The sequence below is a fragment of the Sciurus carolinensis genome, chromosome 13, assembly GCF_902686445.1.
Source record: "Sciurus carolinensis chromosome 13, mSciCar1.2, whole genome shotgun sequence".
Lineage (NCBI taxonomy): Eukaryota > Metazoa > Chordata > Mammalia > Rodentia > Sciuridae > Sciurus > Sciurus carolinensis.
The window spans coordinates 21450158-21470676 of record NC_062225.1 but is presented as its reverse complement, the minus strand read 5'-3'; the positions used below and the strand labels follow the sequence as shown (position 1 = coordinate 21470676).

Genomic DNA, 20519 nt, shown 5'->3' with positions numbered 1-20519 from the left:
GAACCAATTCTGTTGCACTGATCCTATATATGTGTTTATCTCAATTTCATTAATGTCACTTCTTTTTTTTTTTTTTTAACTTTTTTATAGTTGCTTTAATAATTAGTAATAAAGGCAATGCTATTTTGTGTGCTGTTTTTTCAGAGATTATGAGATCACTTACTTAGCAGCAGAGAGTGAGGGACCTCACACAGCAGCCATATGTATTTAAGCAGAGGCCAGTGTGGACCAGCCACACCTCATTTATGAGTATTGGAAACAGTGAGTGGAACGAGTTAAAAAAATAAGAGGAGGAACCTCATATAACAAGGAAAATAGTTGTTCCATAGTCCACAGCAGGGTAATCCTTATAAGGCTTCATACAGTATATATAAAATAAAGGAGGAGGGGCTGGGGAGATATCTCAGTCGGTAGAGTGCTTGCCTTGTAAGCACAAGGCCCTGGGTTCGATCCCCAGCACCCAAAAAAAAAAAAAAGAAAAGAAAATTTTGGGACTGGGGAGATAGCTCAGTCAGTAGAGTGCTTAAGGCCCTGGGTTCAATCCCCAGCACCCAAAAATAAATAAATAAATAAAATAAAGGAGGAGATTTGAATCATCTGGCCACACATAGAAGAAATGAGAAGTGACTAAGGTTTGGAGTTTTAACCATTGGAGTATTAATACTGTGTCTATGATTTCTGAGGTTCCTTTCTAATGTCACTTCTGATCTTAATTATTTACCATCTTATTTTGAGTTTGGAATTAGTTTGTTCTTCCTTTTCTAGGGTTTTGAGGTGGATCATAAACTTATTTGTTTGGGATCTCTTTATTTTTTTTAATGTAGACACTTAATGCTATAAATTTTCCTCTTAGAACTGCTTTCATACTGTCCAGAGATTTTATTTTGTATCTATTTGTATTGTATTTGTATTGTGTTCTAATTTGTTTCTAAGAACTTCTTGATTTCTTCTCATTTCTTCTGTGATCCATTTTTCATTTGAGAGAGTATCTTTCAGTCTCCATATATTTATGTTATTTCTATTATTTTTCTTGTTGATTTCTAGTTTTATTCCATTATTTTCTGATAGAATGCCTGGGATTATATCAGTATTTTTTTTTTGGTGGGGGAGGTGCTGGGGACTGAACCCAGGGCCTTGTACAGGGAGGCAAGCACTCTATCAACTGAACTGTATTGCCAGCTCCTCAATCTTTTTGTATTTGCTAAGACTTACATTGTGACCTAGAATATGGTCTATTTTGGAAAAGATTCCATGAGCTGCTGAAAATAAGCTAAATTCAGCTGTTTGGGGATGAAATGTTCTATAGGTGTCTATTAGGTTCATTTGATTTATAGTATTATTTATGATGGCAATTTCTATATTGATTTTATGTTTGGATAACCTATCAAATGGTGATAAGGGTATGTTGAAATCACTTAGTATTATTGTATTGGAATTTATCTGGATTTAATGCCAGCAAGTATCTTCCTGTTGTACTGTAGTTCCCATTACCAGGTGTAGTGACCTTCTTTGTCTCTTTGATGAATTTTTGCTTGAAATCTTCTTTTTTGGGGGTGGGTGGGTGCTAGGGATCGAACCCAGGGCCTTGTGCTTACAAGGCAAACACTTTACCGACTGAGCTATCTCCCCAGCCCCTGAAATCTTCTTTGTTAGATGTAAGAATAGCTACTCCTGCTTGATTTGGGACTCATCTTGCTTGTAATATGTTGTTTTTCATCATTTTATCTTCAGCCTGCAGGTGTCTTTGCCTGTGAGGTGAGTTCCTTAGCAAACAGCATATTGTTGGATGTTGTTTTTTGATCAATTTTGCTAATCTTGGTCTTTTAATTGGGGAGTTGAGACCATACTGTCAATGTTATTATGGATATTTGTTTGTAGTTTCCTGCCATTTTAATTTGTTTGCTTTATTTAATTCAGTCTTGATTTTCATTTAGTTGGTAGTGATCTTCATCTTAAAATTCCTTATTTTTGAAGTAACTCCAGAGCCTACTATGGTGCCAGGCAATTTCACAAATATTAACTCATTTACTCTTCTAAAGTACATTAAATCATTTCCATTTTGTACATAAGGAAATTGAGAGTCAGAGATCATACTGCTGCTCTGAATATAAAAATATTCGAAAAGAGAATTTAAACAATTATGCCATTATCTTTAGTGGAAGGAGCTCTATTACGTCATTTATCTACTTTAAGTTCTCTCTCTTTCTTTCTCTCTCTCTCTCTCTTAATTTTTTTTTTTTTTTTTTTTTTTTTTTTTTTTGTGGTACTAGAGATTGAACCCAGGATCTAGTACCAGGCAAGATCTGTACCACTGAGCTACAGCCCCAGCCCTAGTTCTTATTCTTAATGGTTCAGGCAAGTAAATCATCAAGGAATCATACTTTGTCGTATGGTAAAAGAGAGTACTATGTAGGTTTATAGAGCTTTATCTGTAACATGGTGTTGGCATTTTTTTTTCTGCCTCAACATGCATTAGAAATACAGCACAACGTCTTCTCAGCAGTCATGGTGACTTTCATTGCAGCAGTTCTTAGCCAAGAGGTATGGGCTTTATGGAAAGAGATTATGAAGGAGAAAATGACACTTTGAAATTTGAGAAAACTTATCAGATAATTCTGTACTCTTGGGGAGAGGGGGTTTCCTCCCAGCTCCTTTGAAAATCACTTATCTTTGAATAGTAATAAAATGTATCCTTTTGGTCCAATATATGCCATCTTCTCTTTGAAGACCTTATCACTCCTCTGTTTGAAATTAAAACTCTTCTTTGGTCCAAAACTTCTTTCTGTGTCTGTTTACATATAAGTTATCTGAGAGATTAGAAGTCGTATCTACGTCTTCATATTTCTCTGCAACAATTAGCCTGTGTCTTACAAACACCCTTTCCATAGTTTGTATTAAAAAGTACTTGGGAATATTATTCCAAACTTAGGGATAATTCTGCCTAAAGTAGAAGTTGATTTACAAAATTCTTTGGAGTGGGTGTTGTTGTGATTGTATTTAAAATATTAATTCCTTGCAGGTAAAATATCCATTTTTATTCAACCCTAAGGACAAACTATGAGATAATTCTTTTACCATTTCTTGTCAGTTATCTCAGATCAGAACCAAATGCATTTACATTTTAATAGCCATTTCCATTTTTTTTTTTTTTTTTTTGAGATGGAATTCTCACAGTGTTGCCCAGGCTGGTCTTGAACTCCTGGGCTCAAGCAGTCCTTCTGCCTCAGCCTCCCAAGTAGCTGAGCCCACACCTAGCTCCTCTGGGCTTTTTTGTTTGTTTGTTCATGTGTTTTTTTTTTTTTTTAACTTATGTTTGTTCCATTTCCCCTGTATACCTTTATTTTTAAAATTGTATTTCTTGACACTTAAGTGGATTGGCCAAAAAAAAAAGGAACATTTTTATTCATTTGTCCAGGGCGGAGTAATGAATTTACATTTGGATTATAAACTTGAATTGGCATTTAATTATAGTAGGTGTGGTGGTAATAAAAAAACATTTCATGGATTTATATAGTTCTTTTCCTCACCAAAGGAGTTGGTCTTTCTTATCTGAGTAATACATTAGCTCAACTAACCCTAACCCTAACCTTTTCATTTATTTTTCTTAAAGTATTCATTAATATTTTTCTTCACTGAAAAATCTTCATTTTTAAAAAAGTTTAAAATGATTTTTTATTTGAATAAGACCAAAATAATTTGTAGTATGGCTTTTTGTTTTTGTTTTTTTCCTTTTTTTTTTTTGGGTGCTGGGGATCGAACCCAGGGCCTTGTGCTTGTGAGGCAAGCACTCTACCAACTGAGCTATATCCCCAGCCTTTCTTACTTTTTTTAGGGATTCATTTTGCTTTTTCCTTTTTGAGGTACTGGGCTTGAACCCAGGGTCCTCTACCATTGAGCTATACCTATAGCCTTTTTTATTTTTTGTATTTTAACACAGGGTCTTGCAAAGTTGCTGAGACTTACCTCAAACTTGTGATCTTCTTGCCTCAGCCTCCTGAGTAACTGGAATTATAGGCCTGTGCCTTTGCACCTGGCCTCTAATAATTATTTTTACAGTAATACTTTGATTTAGCTCCACAGAATATAATTAAGTAAGTAAGATGCTTTTGGGGAAAGAAAAAGACAAAGAGCTATTTATTTTGGTCTTTTTCCTTTTCAGGGCCAAGGATTCAGGGCCTGTGCCTGCTAGGCAAGCACTCTGCCACTGAGTTAGATCCCCAACCCCGTTTATCTCAGAGCTATATCACTAGAGAATACCAGTTAATCATTTGTAGCCTTAGCACAACTGAGACTCTAACTGGAAACCTTTTTTGAAACATGGAAAAGAGATCAGTGCTTTAATTAATTTGTACATATTTAATTTGCTTTTACTTTGTCAGACTAACAGGTTATGATTTAAACTTTGTTTTGGGGGGCTATTGATAGATTTCTTCTTATTGGATTGCCATGGATTGTTATAGCCTATTTCAGACAGGTAAGTAATATTAAAATTAGGAAAACAAATTTCTAAACCTTTTCTTTATTCTCAAATTCTTTCTCTCTCCTTTTGGTTTCAGGTAATGGATGATGAATCAGATGAAAAAGAAGCAAACTCACCATAAAATAATCTGACTTTTCTTGGGCACAACAATTGGACTTATCGATAATACATACAGAGCTGTTGTTTTAATATGCTAAGGAATTTGAGGATTAATTAAAAAAATGTCCTTTCCTCAGAGAATGATATATAAATGTTGCATGTTTGCTTTACCTCACATGAATTATTTATAACATCCTGAGTCATCTTCTGTACACGTGGATTTTGTCCAGGGATATTTTTATTTTTGTTCCTCATTTCTCATGGTGCCTTCTTTGCTCAGTATATGAAGCAGTTTAGAATACATTTTTTTCCCATCTGATTTACTTAGTTTTTATGCAGAAGTAAATAAGGAGAATGCTTTTTAAAATAGTCTAAAGAGGATTAACTTTTTGTGAGATGTCTAAAACTATTTAATAGTTCTGGTTTTAAAATGTTATCTGGCTAGTAGCCACCACTGGAGTAGCATATAATTTCTTGATGAAAGACCAAAAGATGTTTCTAAATTACAAAAAAAAAAAAAAAAAAGGGTGGGAGAATCACTTTGGGAGCTAGGGATATAGCTCAGTGTTAGAGGACTTGCCTGGCATGTTTGAAGCACTGGGTCCGATGCCCAGCACTACAAGATAAACAAACAAAAACTAAAAATTCAAGGACTATGTTCCAGAATCTGGACACACTTTCAACACTTCACTAAGACAGAGCTGAATTGAGAGAAACTGTTTCAGCATGCCTGGCTTTACCTTATAAAGCAGAATCTCAGGAAAAAGGGAGAGAGACTGCTTTGGTCTTTCTTCCATTATCTTCTCCTGACCCAGAAAGCCATACATTTTTTTTTAAATGAAAAGCTGTATTAGTTAACAGTAATTTTTGTACAATGTCAGAAATTTGGAGTTATTTCTCTACCATAGGGGTTACTTCTTTTTAAATAGTAAAAATAACATATTAGTCTTCTCTCCTTTTTCTGTGGTAATTCAAAGATAGAAGTTCACCGAAAATACCAGGGGTTGGGGGAGGGTGGGAATGGGGGGTGGGGGGAGACCAGAAAATAGCAATGATACATTGCATTTACAGAGATCAGGATAAAGATAGAAACAGGAAGAATGCTAACAGTTGTGAATGTTGGGAATTGAAGTTTTTATTTTTGTCCTTTGGTTCACAGGATCAGATGGTAAGGTTGGAGAATTCATTTCCTGGGCTATTTAGGCAGGACACTCCCTGGGTACTACTTTGTAAGCTAGGTACCATAGCATGACTTTTACTTAAAGCTACAAGAAATCGATATTTTTGGGAAAAAGTAATTAAGAAATCTTGGATATGGCCTGGAATAAGTGACTAAGTGGCTAGAGGATTTGATTATTAGAAGACAGGAAATCTTGAAACAGTGTATTGGAAACATTTCCTTACACTAGTTAGCAGCCATGAAAAACAAGGAGGAAATGTATAGAAAGAACATTGTAGGCATAAGGAGCAATGCAGTCAGTATCAAAGGTATGAAATGTATTTGGAACTGGAAGAAGCTAAGTATGGCTTAAGTGTGAAGTAGATGTGCTGAGCTGGAAATGATGCAGAAGTAGCAGTGGGCAATAGGGAGAGTGCTGCAGAAAGTCCTGGTTGCCTGCCCAGCATACACCCCCAGGACTTGCTAAGAGAAGCCCTCTTCGTTACCAGTTCATAGCAACCTGCCCAGGAGATGGGTTACAGTTAATCTAACACAATCATTTTAACCCTATTTCTCTTTGCCAGTCTTTCTCTAGTGGTGAACATATGACCCAGCCCTGACCAGTGAGCCATAAGAAAGTCTATTGTAGAATTCTAGAAAATTTTCCTAATTTCCTTCCCTGGTGGAGTTCATCTCTAGAAAGAAAAATTTTACTTCCATTCCCAAAGCAATGGCAGTCAACTTGTAATCATAACAAAGAAAAAAACCAGTCCACTGAGAATGTCAAGGAGGAAAAAAAAAAAAAAAAGGGTCTGGATCCTCGAGACTATTGTTGATCTTTGAGCTAGGCAAGGAACCACCCACTTTCAGAGTTTTATCATGTGAGATAATGTTTAACTGATTGCATCCTAACAGAGTTGGTAAATTGTGGAGGACTTATTCAATCAGCAGTTGATTTATAAAGTATAGTTTAATCAGGTAATAGTTTTTTTTTGGTGGGGGTGGTACCGGCGATTGAACTCAGGGTGGCTCAACCACTGAGCCACATCCCCATCCCTATTTTGTATTTTACTTAGAGACAGGATCTCACTGAGTTGCCTAACACCTTACTTTTACTGAGGCTGGCTTTGAACTCATGATCCTCCTGCCTCAGCTTCCAAGCCTCTGGGATTACAGGCATCTGTTACCATACCTGGCAATAGTTTTTATTTTTGAATGATTAAATTATACTTAGTCCCCCATATGATTCCAAAGAAAGAAAATAATAATTCATTATTAGTCGTATTTAAAACAAACATAGAAATTAAAACCTCCCATATAGATAAAATATTTTTACATGAAATATTGAAAACACTTTATAAATCTAGGACATTTCAATAGCTATTTAGAACTAAGATTATTGGTCAAGAGTAATTGAGGACCAGGCACGATAGTTCATGCCTTAATGGTGTGGGCCCACATACCCCTCCTGAGTATTCTTACCTCAGGGGAGGCAGATATGCTTTCCATGCCCTCATAGGTGCTTTCTAGCAGGCAAGAACCTTTTTCATCTTTTATTTAATCTAGAACCATAGTAGGCATAGCAGTAGTATGTGCATGTATGTCCATTTTTTATGCAGAAATATGAAGCTGGCTACTCTCCAGTCCAAAGGCAATCTCCATCCCTTCGGGGAAACTGGCTTTAGACTCCCTTTCCCTACATAAAGTTGCCTGCTTACATCATGTCCACCTGATGTAGCAGACATCTTTTGTACATTCTTTGTGTTCCTTCTTTCTTTTAGCAACACTTTGCCCTTTGCTTTGAAAACTGAGCACTCCAATCATAGTGATCTGCCTTCTTTGCCGGGAAGTGGTGCACACTGTTACTATCCTGAAGCAACTTTTGTATCTTTTGAAAGAAACATTAGAAAATAGCACTTTTTCTCTCTTTAAATTTCTAGTGATCTTTCAGCTCTAGACAGCTTCCTGAATGATCTACCCCTTAAACTGGCTCTAATCACATCCTAGAGGACAAAAATAGTAGGTTAAAGATAGGACCAGTTAATCTCATGGTTTTCAACTTGTTAACTTTCTTGGCAGTAGAATGGGTTTCTTCCTAGCAGAGCTAGAGAACTTTGCTACAGCTCCTGCCTACTTGGAAACTTTGGAGGTACCTAAATGGGAGTGTTAGGGAGAGAGTCCTATTTCCAGTTGGAGTCAGTAGCCTTTGTCCTCAGAAGATAAGAGGGGCAGTCAAGCCATGTTCACCTGATGTAGTGGCCATCTTTATTTTTAAATATATTTTTAGATGTTGGTAGGCCTGTATTTTATTCATTTATTTTTATGTGGAGTTGAGGATTGAACCCAGTGCCTCATACTCCCTAGGCAAGTGCTCCACCACTGAGTCACAACCCCAGCCTTTGGACATCTTTTTATATTCTTGGTGTTCCTTCTTCATTCTTTTAACACACTGTCTCCTTTGCTTTGAAAAACTGAACTGTCCAGTCTGTGGTCTGCCTTCTTTGTCATGGAGTGGCACACTCTGGACTGATCAGAATCTTTGTCTAGAATATAAAAAACAAGGATAGAGAGATAGCTTCTCTCTTTCCTCCTTTGGACTGCGTAAGCTATGCAGATGTGATTCCAGAGCTGCTTGAGTGCATTTCCCTGTCCAGGAGGCCATGGAGATGTGGACTCTGACAACATTGAGTCCTTACAACTTTGTGTTTCTAGAAATGGATAGGCCCAAAGCTGTTTATATCCCTGTCCTTTCCAATTACATTAGCTAATAAATACCTTCATCTAGCTTGAGTGGGTTTCTATTATTTGTCATTGAAAGCTCTGCACATTGGAAATTTAAAACAAATAGATAAATTCAACTTTGGGGAAGCCAATAAGATTAGCATTGGTTCTTTGTTTATTTGTTTGTTTTGGGTACAGGGATTGAACCCAGGGGCACTCGACCACTGAGCCACATCCGCAGCCCTGTTTTGTATTTTATTAGAGACAGGGTGTCACTGAGTTGCTTAGCATCTTGCTTTTGCTGAGGCTGGCTTTGAACTTGGAATCCTCCTTCCTCAGCCTCCCAAATTGCTGGGATTACAGGCATGTGCCAAGCGCCTGGCTAGCATTGGTTCTTAAGAGAAAACCAGTGGAGGGGTGTGTAAAATATGGAGATCATGTACACACATGAGGAATTGTCTCACAGTTGGGGAGGCTAGCAAATCCAAAATCTGTAGGGTGGGCTGTCAGGCTAAAGATCCAAAGAAGAGCAGTTGTGCTTCAAATCTGAAGACCATCAACTGGCAAATGCTTTCTTGGTACTGGAGTTTGAGCTCAGGGGCACTCAAACACTGAGCTACATCCCCAGTTCTTTTTTTTCTATTTTATTTAGAGACAGGGTCTCACTGAGTTGTTTACAGTCTCTTTACATTACTGAGGCTGGCTTTGAACTTGTGATCCTCCTGCCTCAGTCTCCTGAGTTGCTGGGATTACAGGCATCCACCACTGTGCCTGGCAGTCTTTTGTTCTTTTAGAATCTTCTACTGACTAGATTTCGCTCACAGTATTAAGGGTCATCTGCCTTAAAGCATGCCAATGTAGGTGTTCCTCCCATTCAGAGATACCCTCATGGAAACATCCAGAATAATTGAACATTTGGTCACCGTGGCTCATCCAGGCTGGCACACACAATTAACCATTACAAGTCCACCCCTTGTCAACTCAATACCCATATGCATCTCCTTAAGCCATAATCTCCATATAGAGATGATACTAAGATTATACTTCCACCTAACATAATTATCCTGTACAACTCGTTGAGTGATATTTACTCTTTCATTTCCTGTAACCTAAATACTATTATGTAAAGTTAAAACTTCAGTACTAAAATCAAGTCAATGTCTTATGTTACATGTAAGAGATGAGGGAAAAACATTTGATTATGTATATGAATATATACATACATATATGTACACAAACATTACAAAATGAGGAAGAAATATGACAGTCTCATGTCTGTACATGGCCACATGGTCGCAGCTGGTATTTCGTTACAACCACCTTCTTCCCTACACATTCTGCATTGCCTTTGCCTTCAGCAAGTATCTCAGCTGCTTGAGATTCTTTACCTGGTGAGGCAACCCAATTTTCATTCTAGAAGAGTCTAGACTATTAGCAGTCCTGCCTGGAAGAAGTTGTAATTTTCCTTAATCATGGAGAATGGTAACATAAAGAGAAACCCTAAGGTTCTCCCATCAGACAAACCCTTCCTTATCTCTGTTGTGGAGTGGTAGTCCAATTTCCCCCTGGTAGTTAGGTACTGTCACTCCGTCAGTACCGTAACTCCCTCCTTGGTTTGGTGTTTTATGTTTTTTGAGGGTTTTTTGTTGTTGTTGTATTTTATTATTTATTTATTTATTTATATATTTATTTATTTTTGGCCTATTGCTCCATCTTTCTTCTCCCCGCCTCCTCTTTTGGTAGTGCTGGGTGGGCAGTTGAACTCAGGACCTTGCACATGCTAGGCAAATACTCTACCATTGAACCACATCCTAACCCTAATCTTTTTCTCTTTCAAGCAAAGCACACAACCAAGCATCACTCTGAAAGTTATTCTCACTGGGAGGATATCTCTTCACCAACTGTCCTTCAGGGATCTCCCAGAAGGGTCTGTTTGGCTGCAGCCCACTTTGGATTGATGCCTGCATTTCATGTGGAAAATTATATGCCAGTCTTCTCCGAGTCTTCTCTTCCTCTCCACTGGTCATAGTGTACTCCCCCCACAGGTGGTTCAGGCTGAGAAGGAAGGCAGCAAGTGTAGCGTGAGTGAGGGATATGAGCTTTTGGTTCACTTCTGTAGGTAACTTACTTGTGCCTTGAAGGTGTGCTTGGTGTGTGCCCCCTTCATTTGATGATGAAGTGCTGCTGTGCACACCATACTTTATGGTTTGTTAGGTCAGGTAACACCTGGATCATTGTGGGAATCTCAAGCTGCATGGTAACTTGGTGACCCATCATTAAACCCAGTATTAGGTGAAAAGCTATTTCTCAAAAGGAGAGTTGTTGCCAGGATGGCAGGGCTTTACAATCCCACTGCCCTGTACTGTGATTAACTTATAAAGGCTGCCAAAGGTTCCAAACAGCCTCCCTCTCTTGTCACTGATCCTTCAAGCATCATTGGATCTTCAGTATCATATATGGCTCAATTGGCAGAGCAGGTTACTTAGCAGCATGGATTTATTGTAGAGACTTCTTTTTTCCTTTTTCTTTTTTTTTTTTTTTTTTTAACTCAAAGCCTTAAAAGCAGCTTTCCAGGTGTTGTTTTTTTTTTTTTTTTTCCTCCCGGTGCTTCCCTCTGACACACTCTTCCACCATGATGTTATGCCTCACCCTGAGGAATGGAGCCAACCTTCTATGGACTAAGATCTCTGAAACCGTGAGCCCTCAAATAAACTTTTCTTCCTTTAAATTTGTGCCAGTCAGATCATTTACTCACAGCAGCAAAAAAGCTAACTAAAACACTCCCCATCGCCATACTCAATTCTGCGTGCCTTATATTGCCCATTTCTTGCCCAAGATAGTCGTCTGTTCAACTCTACTGATTTCGGAATTGTATTTACTTTATTTATCCCCATTACAACCCCCATTTCCCAGGGACCTTTTCATAATTGTTATCCAAATAAAAAGTAACCCTATAAATATTCTCTATTATTTATTAAACTATTTACAGTGTTAATAGTTTATGTTGAATCAATGTAGTCTTTAAATGCACATGGACAGGTAGAGTTAAGGCAATGTAATGGGTAGGGAGTGGAGGCAATTTTTGACAAGGGAATTTTCTGGCTGCCTTATAGTATCATTTTGTGGGTGACTAACTAGACCTGTTATAATCAAACCCCAACCATTTAATACCTGGTTCTCCCTTTTGTTTTTTCCTCCCCCATTCCAAGTTTCGTTTTTTATTGAAAATGTTTCAAAAGAGGTTTAGTTAAAAAGACCAAATCCCATGTCATCATCAGAGTCTTCAGATTCTTCTTTCTTTGCTTCCTCTTTCTTCTCCTCACCTGGGGCAGCAGTGGTGGGGACAGGGTCTCCTGCTGGAGCAGGTCCACCAGCCCCCACATTGCAGATGAGACTCCTGATATTGACAATGGTCAGGGCCTTTGCAAACCAGCCAGGCCAAAAAGGTCCAAAATTCACACCAGCTGTTTTAATGATGACATTGTTTTTATCCCTTCCTCTATACAGGATGAGGTTGGGGTAGATGCAGACAAGTGAGGCCATGGTGAAGGTATGCTCCATGCTACTGGTCAGATGCAGTAAGGGCCTCACCCAGTACGACTTTAGCTTTCTCAGATGAACCAAGCACTGTGGTGGCAGCTGAGGAAAAACTCTTGTTCCTTTTTAATGCTTCTTTTCAAAAAAGGACAAATGCAAGGATGGAAAAGATTGAAATGATCTTCTTGTTTTCAGGAACTTGCAGGAGTTTAGTAGAGTTGGACAACAAGATGCTGGAATAGTGTGGTAGGAGATGACACTGATAAAACTGGAAGGCGTGAGATCCTGAATAACTGTGCATATGTCCATAGGAGTTTAGGATGCATCTTGCAGTTGAAAGGTACCCATTGGATTGGAAGTAGAGAGAAATTAGATCCCATTTGTATTTTTGAAAGGTTGCTCTTGTCAGAAGGTACACAGGATAAATTGGGGCCACGTTGGAATAACAGGGGTTCACTCAAGTGGGTGCCCTTTGTTCTTGTCATTATTTCCTTCTCACAGACCTCAGGGGCTCAACTTATTTCTTTTTCCTTTGATTCATGCCACTATCTTTTCTGTTCATTGGATACATTTCTGTAAAATTCCCTAAAATTGGGACATATATGTCCTAACTCTTCATATTTTTATTATATACTAGCTCTTGCTATTTATTGGAATATGAAGATAGAGGGTAACAAAAATCACAAACATGGGGGCTGTTTACAAACGTTAAGTTGGGTGTGGTTGTGGCTCAGTGGTGCACTTGCCTCACATGTATGAGGCACTGGGTTCCATCATCAGCACCACGTAAAAATGAATAAACAAAAATAAAGGTATTGTGTCCATCTACAACTAAAAATATTAAAACAAAACAAAACAAAAAAAAACCCTGAAGCTATTTCAATTATGGTTCTTTGATTTTTTTTTTTTTTTTTTTTTTTAGAAATGGCAACTGGAAGCCCTGTTGTCCTTCAACCCATCAGGCTTCATGGCAAGGAGGACACTGAGTCATTGGATCTGATGGGACTAAATATGTGAATAGGGAAATGTACCTCCATAAAGAGATGATGAATGATATATCATTACTCTCCTTTTTAAGTGAAGTTAGTTCAGAACTTTTTGATTAGGAACGGATTTTCTCCTTTCCATTTCCTCAGATGTTCAAATTAGACCCAGATGTCCCCATTCCTTCATGTATCATTTATTTTTCTCTTCTGGCTGTATTCTCAAAATGCCTAAGGCAGAGCTCCATATAGCTGAGGGTTAGACAAAGTTCTTCTGTATCAGTGTCTGACTGGTCCATAGTTACAAAGATTTCTTTGTTGTGGTGTTAGTGACGTTGTTTAAGGCTGGGCTGGGAAAATATTGACCTTTAAAGTTTCTTCCTTTCAACTGGCAAATAAGCATTTTCCAAACTAACTGTGGAATGGAGATGGAGAGGACAAACTGACAAGTCACTGTGAGGAACTAGCAGGCTAGAAGAAAGCAAGGGGTTCAATAGATTAGAACAGTTGGAGCATGAGAACTTTGGTGTCACCGCTGGCATTTTCTTCATGGTATCAATAGCTTTGCTGCCAGTGAACAAAGATATTGCTTAAGCATTGGAACCACACCTTGACTCTTCAGCAATCTCATCCAGGTCTTGTCAGGAACTTTTAGATGAGGGTTCTTAGGCTAAGATGTATGTCTACAGAGACTTTTGTTTCTTGAATTAAGAAATGTATGGCCACTGGGAGTGGTGGGGCATGCTTGCAATCCCAGAAGCTCAGGAGGCTGAGGCAGGAGGATCACAAGTTCCGGAACAGCGTCAGAAACTTATCGAGGCCTTAAGCAACCTAGTGAGACCCTGTCTCAAAATGAAAAACTAAAAAAATAAAAAGCTGGGGATATAGTTCAGAAGTAGAGCACCCCTGAGTTCAATCCCCAATACAGGAAGGGGAGATCTTCAGTTCAAAAACAAAATTAAACAGTGATCTTATCTTTTCCATTCTTTCCTCAGTACTGGGGATTGAATCCAGAGGTGCTCTGATTCTGAACTACATATCCAGTACTTTATTTTGTATTTTTTTATTTCGAAACAAAGTCTCACTAAGTTGCTCAGGTTGATGTGGAATTTGTGATCCTCCTGTGCATGTGCCACTTTGCATGACTCATTTAGGGACAGTTTTAAGGACTTGAAATAACAAAGGGGTTTTAGGTGAGAAACACTTTTTTAGTTAAATGTGACATTTTCTAACCTCTCTCCTTTTTATAATTTTTATTGGTGCATTATAATTAGATGTAATAGTGGGATTTATTGTGACATATTTGCACATGCACACAATATAACAATATAATTTGGTCAATGTTGTTCTTCTAGACTCTTTGAGGCAAGTGATGAAAAGGCATTTTTCCCCAAGAAAAACTGAAAATCCTTTGATTCTATAACCAGCTGTGAAAGGTCAATTCTGCTGAGATGACATGGATTTTTAATTTTTTTTCCTTCACTCATTCAAAAACATTTCCCAACTATTACTTTTTGGTAGAGTCTGTACTAGTTGTTGGCTATACACTCATTATAACTTCAAGACACTTATGTAGCCTAGGGGGAGAATATGAAAAGAATCATAAAATATAGAAAAATGATCCTTTTTTTTTTTTTTTTTTTTTTTTCCTTTTGAGGTGCTGGGGATTGAACCTGGAGCCTTGTGCTTGACAGGCAAGCACTGAACACACCAAGCTACATCCCCACCCCAAAAAGTGTTGCTTTAAGGGGGACAGTTCAAAGAATGAGAGTTTAAGTCATGTCTCTGTCTGGGGAGACAAAAAAAAAAAAGTTTTCTTGAAGAGGCAGCGTTTAAACTGTTATGGGTTGGGTACTCCAGTAGAGTAACCAAAATGTGCAAAAGAATTGAGAATTGTCGGTCCAGTTGGAGAACCTGTTCAGCCTTGTTGGAGTGTACAGGTCTGGGAAATGCCTCAACTGAGGCAAGAACACCAGAATTTCTGTGTACCATGTAAGTTTATTTGATTCTAGTCTACAGCTATTAATAGCGGCCTAATAACCATCTACATTTGACTAAAGAGAACATTTAAATCTTCTGAAACAAATGCGCAGGTATAATTTTTCAGAAACATCATTCCTCGCTAATCTAGTCTCTCTTGGCAGGAATGGTGGGTGTATGAATTCATACGATTAAAAGTTCATGAGTCCAAGGGGCTGACAGCCAGTTTCCAGTCCTCTCAGGTGGGCCAGCAGAGGAGGGCCAGCTTTCTTCAGTCCAGGTGCACAGTGTTGGATAGTCGAGCAAGCCATTCCTCCTCTCCCTTTCCGAAATAAACCGAGGATTAGGGAGGCGATGGATGGGGTGCGGAGGGCTTTAGAGGTCAAACACATTACACAGAGCTTAAGTTGGGAACTGAATGGCCTGTCACCAGAAAGACTGCCCCAACCTGAATGGCGATTTGCAGTCAAGAATTCTGGTACTTCTCCCCTATCACCTCACCTCACCCAATTATTTGCAGTTTTTCCTCAGCTACATGTCCTTTTCCCACCCTGACTTGTTTGTCCCCCGGGATCTCCTTTTCAAGCCTCTGGCTTTCTTTCTCTTCTTTCCTGCTTCGTGGGGTGCCGGTACTCGGAACTTGGGCAGTTATTTGCTTTGCTAGCATTTCCATCCTCCCCCTTCTGTCATTCTTTGCCGGCGCCCAGTCCTTCCCCACCGCCCGGTTGCTCGGGTTGCTCGCCCGAAGGCGGGCGGCTCCAGGAACCTGAGGCGGATGCAGCCACGAGTCTGCCACGTCTCAGCAGCCAGCTGTCCAGCGCCTGCGTGGGGTCTGGGGGCGGGGCTGGGGGAGGGGCGGGATCTTCGCGTGAGCGGCGCGTGAGCGGTCCAATGGGGAGTGCCGGCGGCGGCGCGCTGCGCGCAGTGGGGCGGGGCCCGGCGGCGGTTGCTGGCTGAGGCTGGGAGGGGGAGAAGGCTGTAGTTGCCTCAGCCGTCGCATCCTCGAGGGAGTCGTGTAGCCGCCATCCCCGCCCCCGAGCTCGTCTACCGCCCCTGAAGCTCTTGTGTGCGCCGGGATTCTCTCTAGCCGCCCGCCCGCCTTTGGCCTTGTGAACCGCGCCTCCAGCAGCATGTGTGGTAAGGGGCCGCGGGCGGGGGGCGTGTTGCGGGGCGGTGCTGGGGTGCGGTGCGGGCGCCGCCGAAGCCGGAGACGCCGGGCGGGAGCGGGAGTGCCCAGGGTGCGAAGTCTGTGTGAGAAGGCAAGGGGGTGTCCTGGGGTGGCCGCTGCGGCTGTCGCGGGGGTGGGAGTCCGAGTGGTGGTCCCGAGGAGGACACCTGAGAGGCGCGCGGGCCCCAGAGGCGATCAGGGGAGCCGCCTTTGCGCAAAGAAGGAAACCAGAGAGAAATACCTATGGGGAAAAGGGAGGAGAGAGAGTGCGGAAGGGTAGGAGGTGTGGAGGGGGTGTCTTCAAACGGGTTCACCAGGTGAGTGAGGCAACCTGTAGAACATCGGGTGGCATGTGTTGAACTTATCTTGCATTCTCTTAAAAAAAATACTCAATTTTTTCTGCTTTCTTTCAAGCAGGCCCAATAGAAAACAGACACTAAATCTAGCTAGAGCTACGACAATGACATTTTAAATGGTCTTACTTCCTGCCACTCCCTGTCTCAAACATAAGCCATCGCTAATCAATAACTTAATGAAGTGGGCTTAGATCTGATCCTGTGGTGGAAGAAGCCCTGAAATATCCATCTCGTGAGAGATCACGCATCATGTATCACTTGCATGTGCACCCATTTAAAATACTAGCTCCGAAAAATTTAACGAATGCCTTTCCTAGAGCAGTTAAAAAAGGAAAGTTAAATCCTTTTATTACATGTTTGAGAGTTATTTTATTACCTAAAAGTGTTACTGACATTGCAAGAATGAAATCTTAAATGATTGACAGACCTAAGCCATTGTCAATAAAAAGAATTGTATTTTTACCTTTCTTTTTGAAATTTACAACTGAATTTACTCCTGTAAGAAAGAACACTTCTTAAAGAGTAGTACAATTGTGATAGCATTGAAACTATTTGGGAAACTTCTTTGCAGCCTTTGGCAGGAAGGGATTGAGCGGGAGGTGGATTGTACTCATTAGTGTATGTTTTTCTGTATTTTTAACTTTATCTTCATTTCAACTTCTGAAAATGAGCTGGTTTAAATTTAGAGTTAATTAAAAAAACACATAAAAACAAACATCTATAAATAGCTTACTGAAATTAATAGAGTTGAGCTGATTTCAGAATCAGTTATACTTTTGCTATGTACATGTGGTTTTGCAAAACACATAATTTAGTTTGGAGTTGTGAAATAGTGAATTTGCAAACTGGTTAATCCCTGTTGTGCTTTACGGTAATTAACTGCTTTTGAATGATGAATTGTGTGCCTGGTCAAGTGCCTGGTATTCTGGTTGCAGATCATTTCCTCATCTTGTTCCAGGAAAAAAGGGTGTCAAAGTACTATAAGATTAAAAAAAAAGTACATCTGGTTTAGGAAAGGTTTATATAAAGGTGAAACTTTCAGGGTGGAGACTAAATGTTGAAAGTTTTCACAAAGCCAATATAGAATATCCATTAAGCAGATTTTACTGCTGAGAAAACCCATTATAAAGAATAAGCTAATATTTTAGTAAAATATTTCTGAGGTCCTGCTTTTAACCCTGGTCAGAGTTTTACAAGATTCCAGGAATAGGGTCCAGAATTTATTTCCTTTATAATGCAGATTTTGAAAGTTAACTGTTAAGAAGGTGAGAGTTTGCCTCCCCTCCCCCACATCTTAATCACTGAAGTGAAATTTAGTCAGAGAAATTGAGTGGAAATGAGAATAGATGGGAAGATCTAGAAGTTTACCTTCTGAAGCTGAGTGCAGTGATAAACATCTGAAATCAAGCAACTGGGGAGGCTGAGGCAGAAGGATCACAAGTTTGCCACCCTCTGTAATTGAGCAAGAATCTGTCTTGTTAAGAATGAAATAATAAAGAATAGAAAGGACTGGGAATATAGCTCAGTGGTAGAGTATACTTGGGTTCAATCCCCAGTATGGGTGAAAAAAAAAGTTACCTTCTCATTACTTCTTGCCTCCTCTAGTTTTTGTAAAAGATTACTTTGTTTCAAACTTGTAAAATGTTGAAGCAGAAGAATAAGGACTGGAGATTCTGTGACATGTTTTTTTTAGTCAAATGTACTGATAAAACTTAACATGTTTATAACTGTTTGTTGGATTGTTGGGGAAAAAAAAAGATCCAGTGGTTAGTAAGATTTGAGTAGCAACAGTGTAGCACTATCTTATTTTTTTTTTTAAATTTGAGGACTTGGAATCTTTAATGGGTTAAAAGTAAGGACTGTGAGTCTCTCGGAAAAGAATAGGATAGCTGTTTCCCAAAATATTTTATCTTTCATTCTTGGTTCTTTTTTATTTGTATCACCTTTGGTTTTGTTGAGAGGGCATCAGGTCACTTAAACTGCTATTGGCTTTTCATAGATTTTTGCTGTTTTTAAAAACATGGAGTTTTAGCTTCCTGATCTGATGCTGTATGTAAATAGAATTCTGTAAATGACGTTTTATTCAAAAGCAGTAAGGGAACTTATAATTTAAAAGTATCCCGAGATGAATCAAAAATTGTTTTTTTTTTTTTTTTTTGTAATTGTACTGTCTAAAAGAGTTGAAGGTAATTGAGGCTGTTAGGATGAGTCATAAAACCAGTACTATTAACATATCTTTAGAAATCATACTGGATATAAAGAAGTTGTGAGAGAAAATAATTAATTGCTTAATAAGCATTTCCTGTGTTTTGTTCCGTAGGGAGAGAAAAGTTAATAGGTGCTGGTTATGAATAGTAGAAAGTGGAAAAGGGTTTTGTAACACACCTTTTTGGGAACACTGCTCTTTGAGGATCACAATTAGTAAGATTAAAGATTCTAAAAAGTCCTAAAAATAAACCTGTTTGCTTAGTTTAACCCAGTATTTCTTTATTATTATTATTATTATTTTTTTTTATGAAATCGCTTCATCTCTTTTTAGTATCATGCAAAATAGTGTTCTGTTTCTGTGGTTTGGAAATTCTTGACTCTATAATTGTAGGTACCTGGAAAGTGTTAGAAGATACTTGGAGATATCTGAAGTGATGTCTTTATACTTGACATTCTGTCCTTTGGAGAATTGACTAAAGCAAGGGAATTGCCTTCAAGGAATTGCTTTCTGGTCAGCGGAAACAAAATGAATACACATGGAATAGCTGTACATGATAATACACAGTCCTTGTTCATTACCATATCATAGACTATAAGAGAACAGTAGAAATTCAGAGACTGGAGAGACCTGGACTTTTAGGTATCTGTGTTAGACCAGGAGTATTCCTGATGATGGGGCAGGATTCTTAGCTTGAGAAATAGTGTTGGCTGGTAGAAAGTGTTCTATGAGAGGTAATCAATGATGGCATTTGTTAACCATCCATGAATGGAGTCAGAAATAGATTGAGAACCACCACTACCAGAGGAAGAGTTGGAGGTTACAAGAAAAGAGACCAAAGAAGAGTGGTTAAAGAGTTCCAGATAGTATCTTGCCTTGGGGAGTCTGCAAAAGTGGAAAAAGTTCAGTCTGGGGTGTGTCTCTGTGTGTGTGTGTGTGTGTGTGTGTGTGTGTGTGGTGCTGGGGATAGAATCCAGCGCCTTGAACATACTAGGCAAGTTCTCTACCACTGATCTATACCCCCAACCTGAAGTTATTCATGTTTAATATGCAGAGAGTTGTTAACTGTATTTACTTATAGAGAAATCATCAGAGAAGTTGCACATGTGAAGGTCGAGGGGCCAAGTTTGTGTTAAAGGGTGGCCAGTACCAATTCAAAGGGAGTATTTTTGGAATGGGGTCCCTTAGGAATGTTGAAAAGTTGAATTCTCAAGTTGTGTTTCTGACCTATAAACTGAGAAGTTATTTCAGGATATTCATTGCTTGATTCATACTCTAAGCAGTGTCTTTAAGTTGAATAAAAATTGTTCTAGATCATTGAATAATAAAAATTTAGCTCACAAAATGTTCTGCATTTGCAAAGCTGAAGAATCACTCTTCAAGAGCTACAAGTAGGAGAGGCTAGCTTCAGAGTTTAGTATGGGGATGTGTTTCTGTTTTGAATGTTAAGGGAAGGATGAGTGATGCATAGCATATTATATTATTAGAATGAAGATGAAGCCTTCAATTCTATAGTGAGAATCTACCAAAAACCAGAGAGAAACTGGGAAGAGACAAATAGGGATTTGAGGGTAGTGTGTATTCTAGACTCTAAAGTAATATATGGGGGAAGTTTGAAAGTTAGGCAAAGGATGAATTAACAGGATTGGTTGACAATTTGGGAAGACCCATATAAAAGTGGACTGAAATGAATGGATGAAATAAGAGCACAGTGGTCCCAAAGGTTCTGACTTGGCAGTATGATAAAAAGTTGTGGTATGATGTGAATGGTAAGAAAGAAATGGAAGGGATGGGTGAACTCCTTGAAGACTTGTGAGAGGAAGTATATCC

The 20519-nt window shown here is 39.1% G+C and overlaps 3 protein-coding genes across 5 annotated transcripts in view; 2 read left to right on the top strand and 1 right to left on the bottom strand.

Moving 5' to 3' along the window:
- The window catches only part of Nfu1 (NFU1 iron-sulfur cluster scaffold), a 31964-nt gene extending 26747 nt beyond the window's left edge, over window positions 1-5217 (top strand). For both annotated transcript variants that reach the window (XM_047522867.1, XM_047522868.1), the window contains one exon: window positions 4557-5217. In XM_047522867.1, the coding sequence (XP_047378823.1) occupies window positions 4557-4601 (45 nt within the window). In that variant the 3' untranslated portion in view covers window positions 4602-5217. The remainder of the gene's footprint in view (window positions 1-4556) is intronic.
- Window positions 5218-11702: 6485 nt separating this feature from the next.
- LOC124963567 (60S acidic ribosomal protein P1-like) lies at window positions 11703-12020 on the bottom strand. The gene has a single exon (XM_047523313.1). It carries the CDS (start codon window positions 12018-12020, stop codon window positions 11703-11705), a length of 318 nt encoding a protein of 105 aa, XP_047379269.1.
- Window positions 12021-15914: 3894 nt separating this feature from the next.
- Window positions 15915-20519, top strand: part of Gfpt1 (glutamine--fructose-6-phosphate transaminase 1) — a 64565-nt gene continuing 59960 nt past the window's right edge. For both annotated transcript variants that reach the window (XM_047522677.1, XM_047522675.1), the window contains exon 1: window positions 15915-16096. In XM_047522677.1, coding sequence (XP_047378633.1) covers window positions 16090-16096 — 7 coding nt within the window. In that variant the 5' untranslated portion in view covers window positions 15915-16089. The remainder of the gene's footprint in view (window positions 16097-20519) is intronic.

Excerpts from the sequence above, each read along its gene's own strand:
- LOC124963567 (XM_047523313.1), bottom strand. The coding sequence starts at position 12,020 with ATGGAGCATACCTTCACCATGGCCTCACTTGTCTGCATCTACCCCAAC.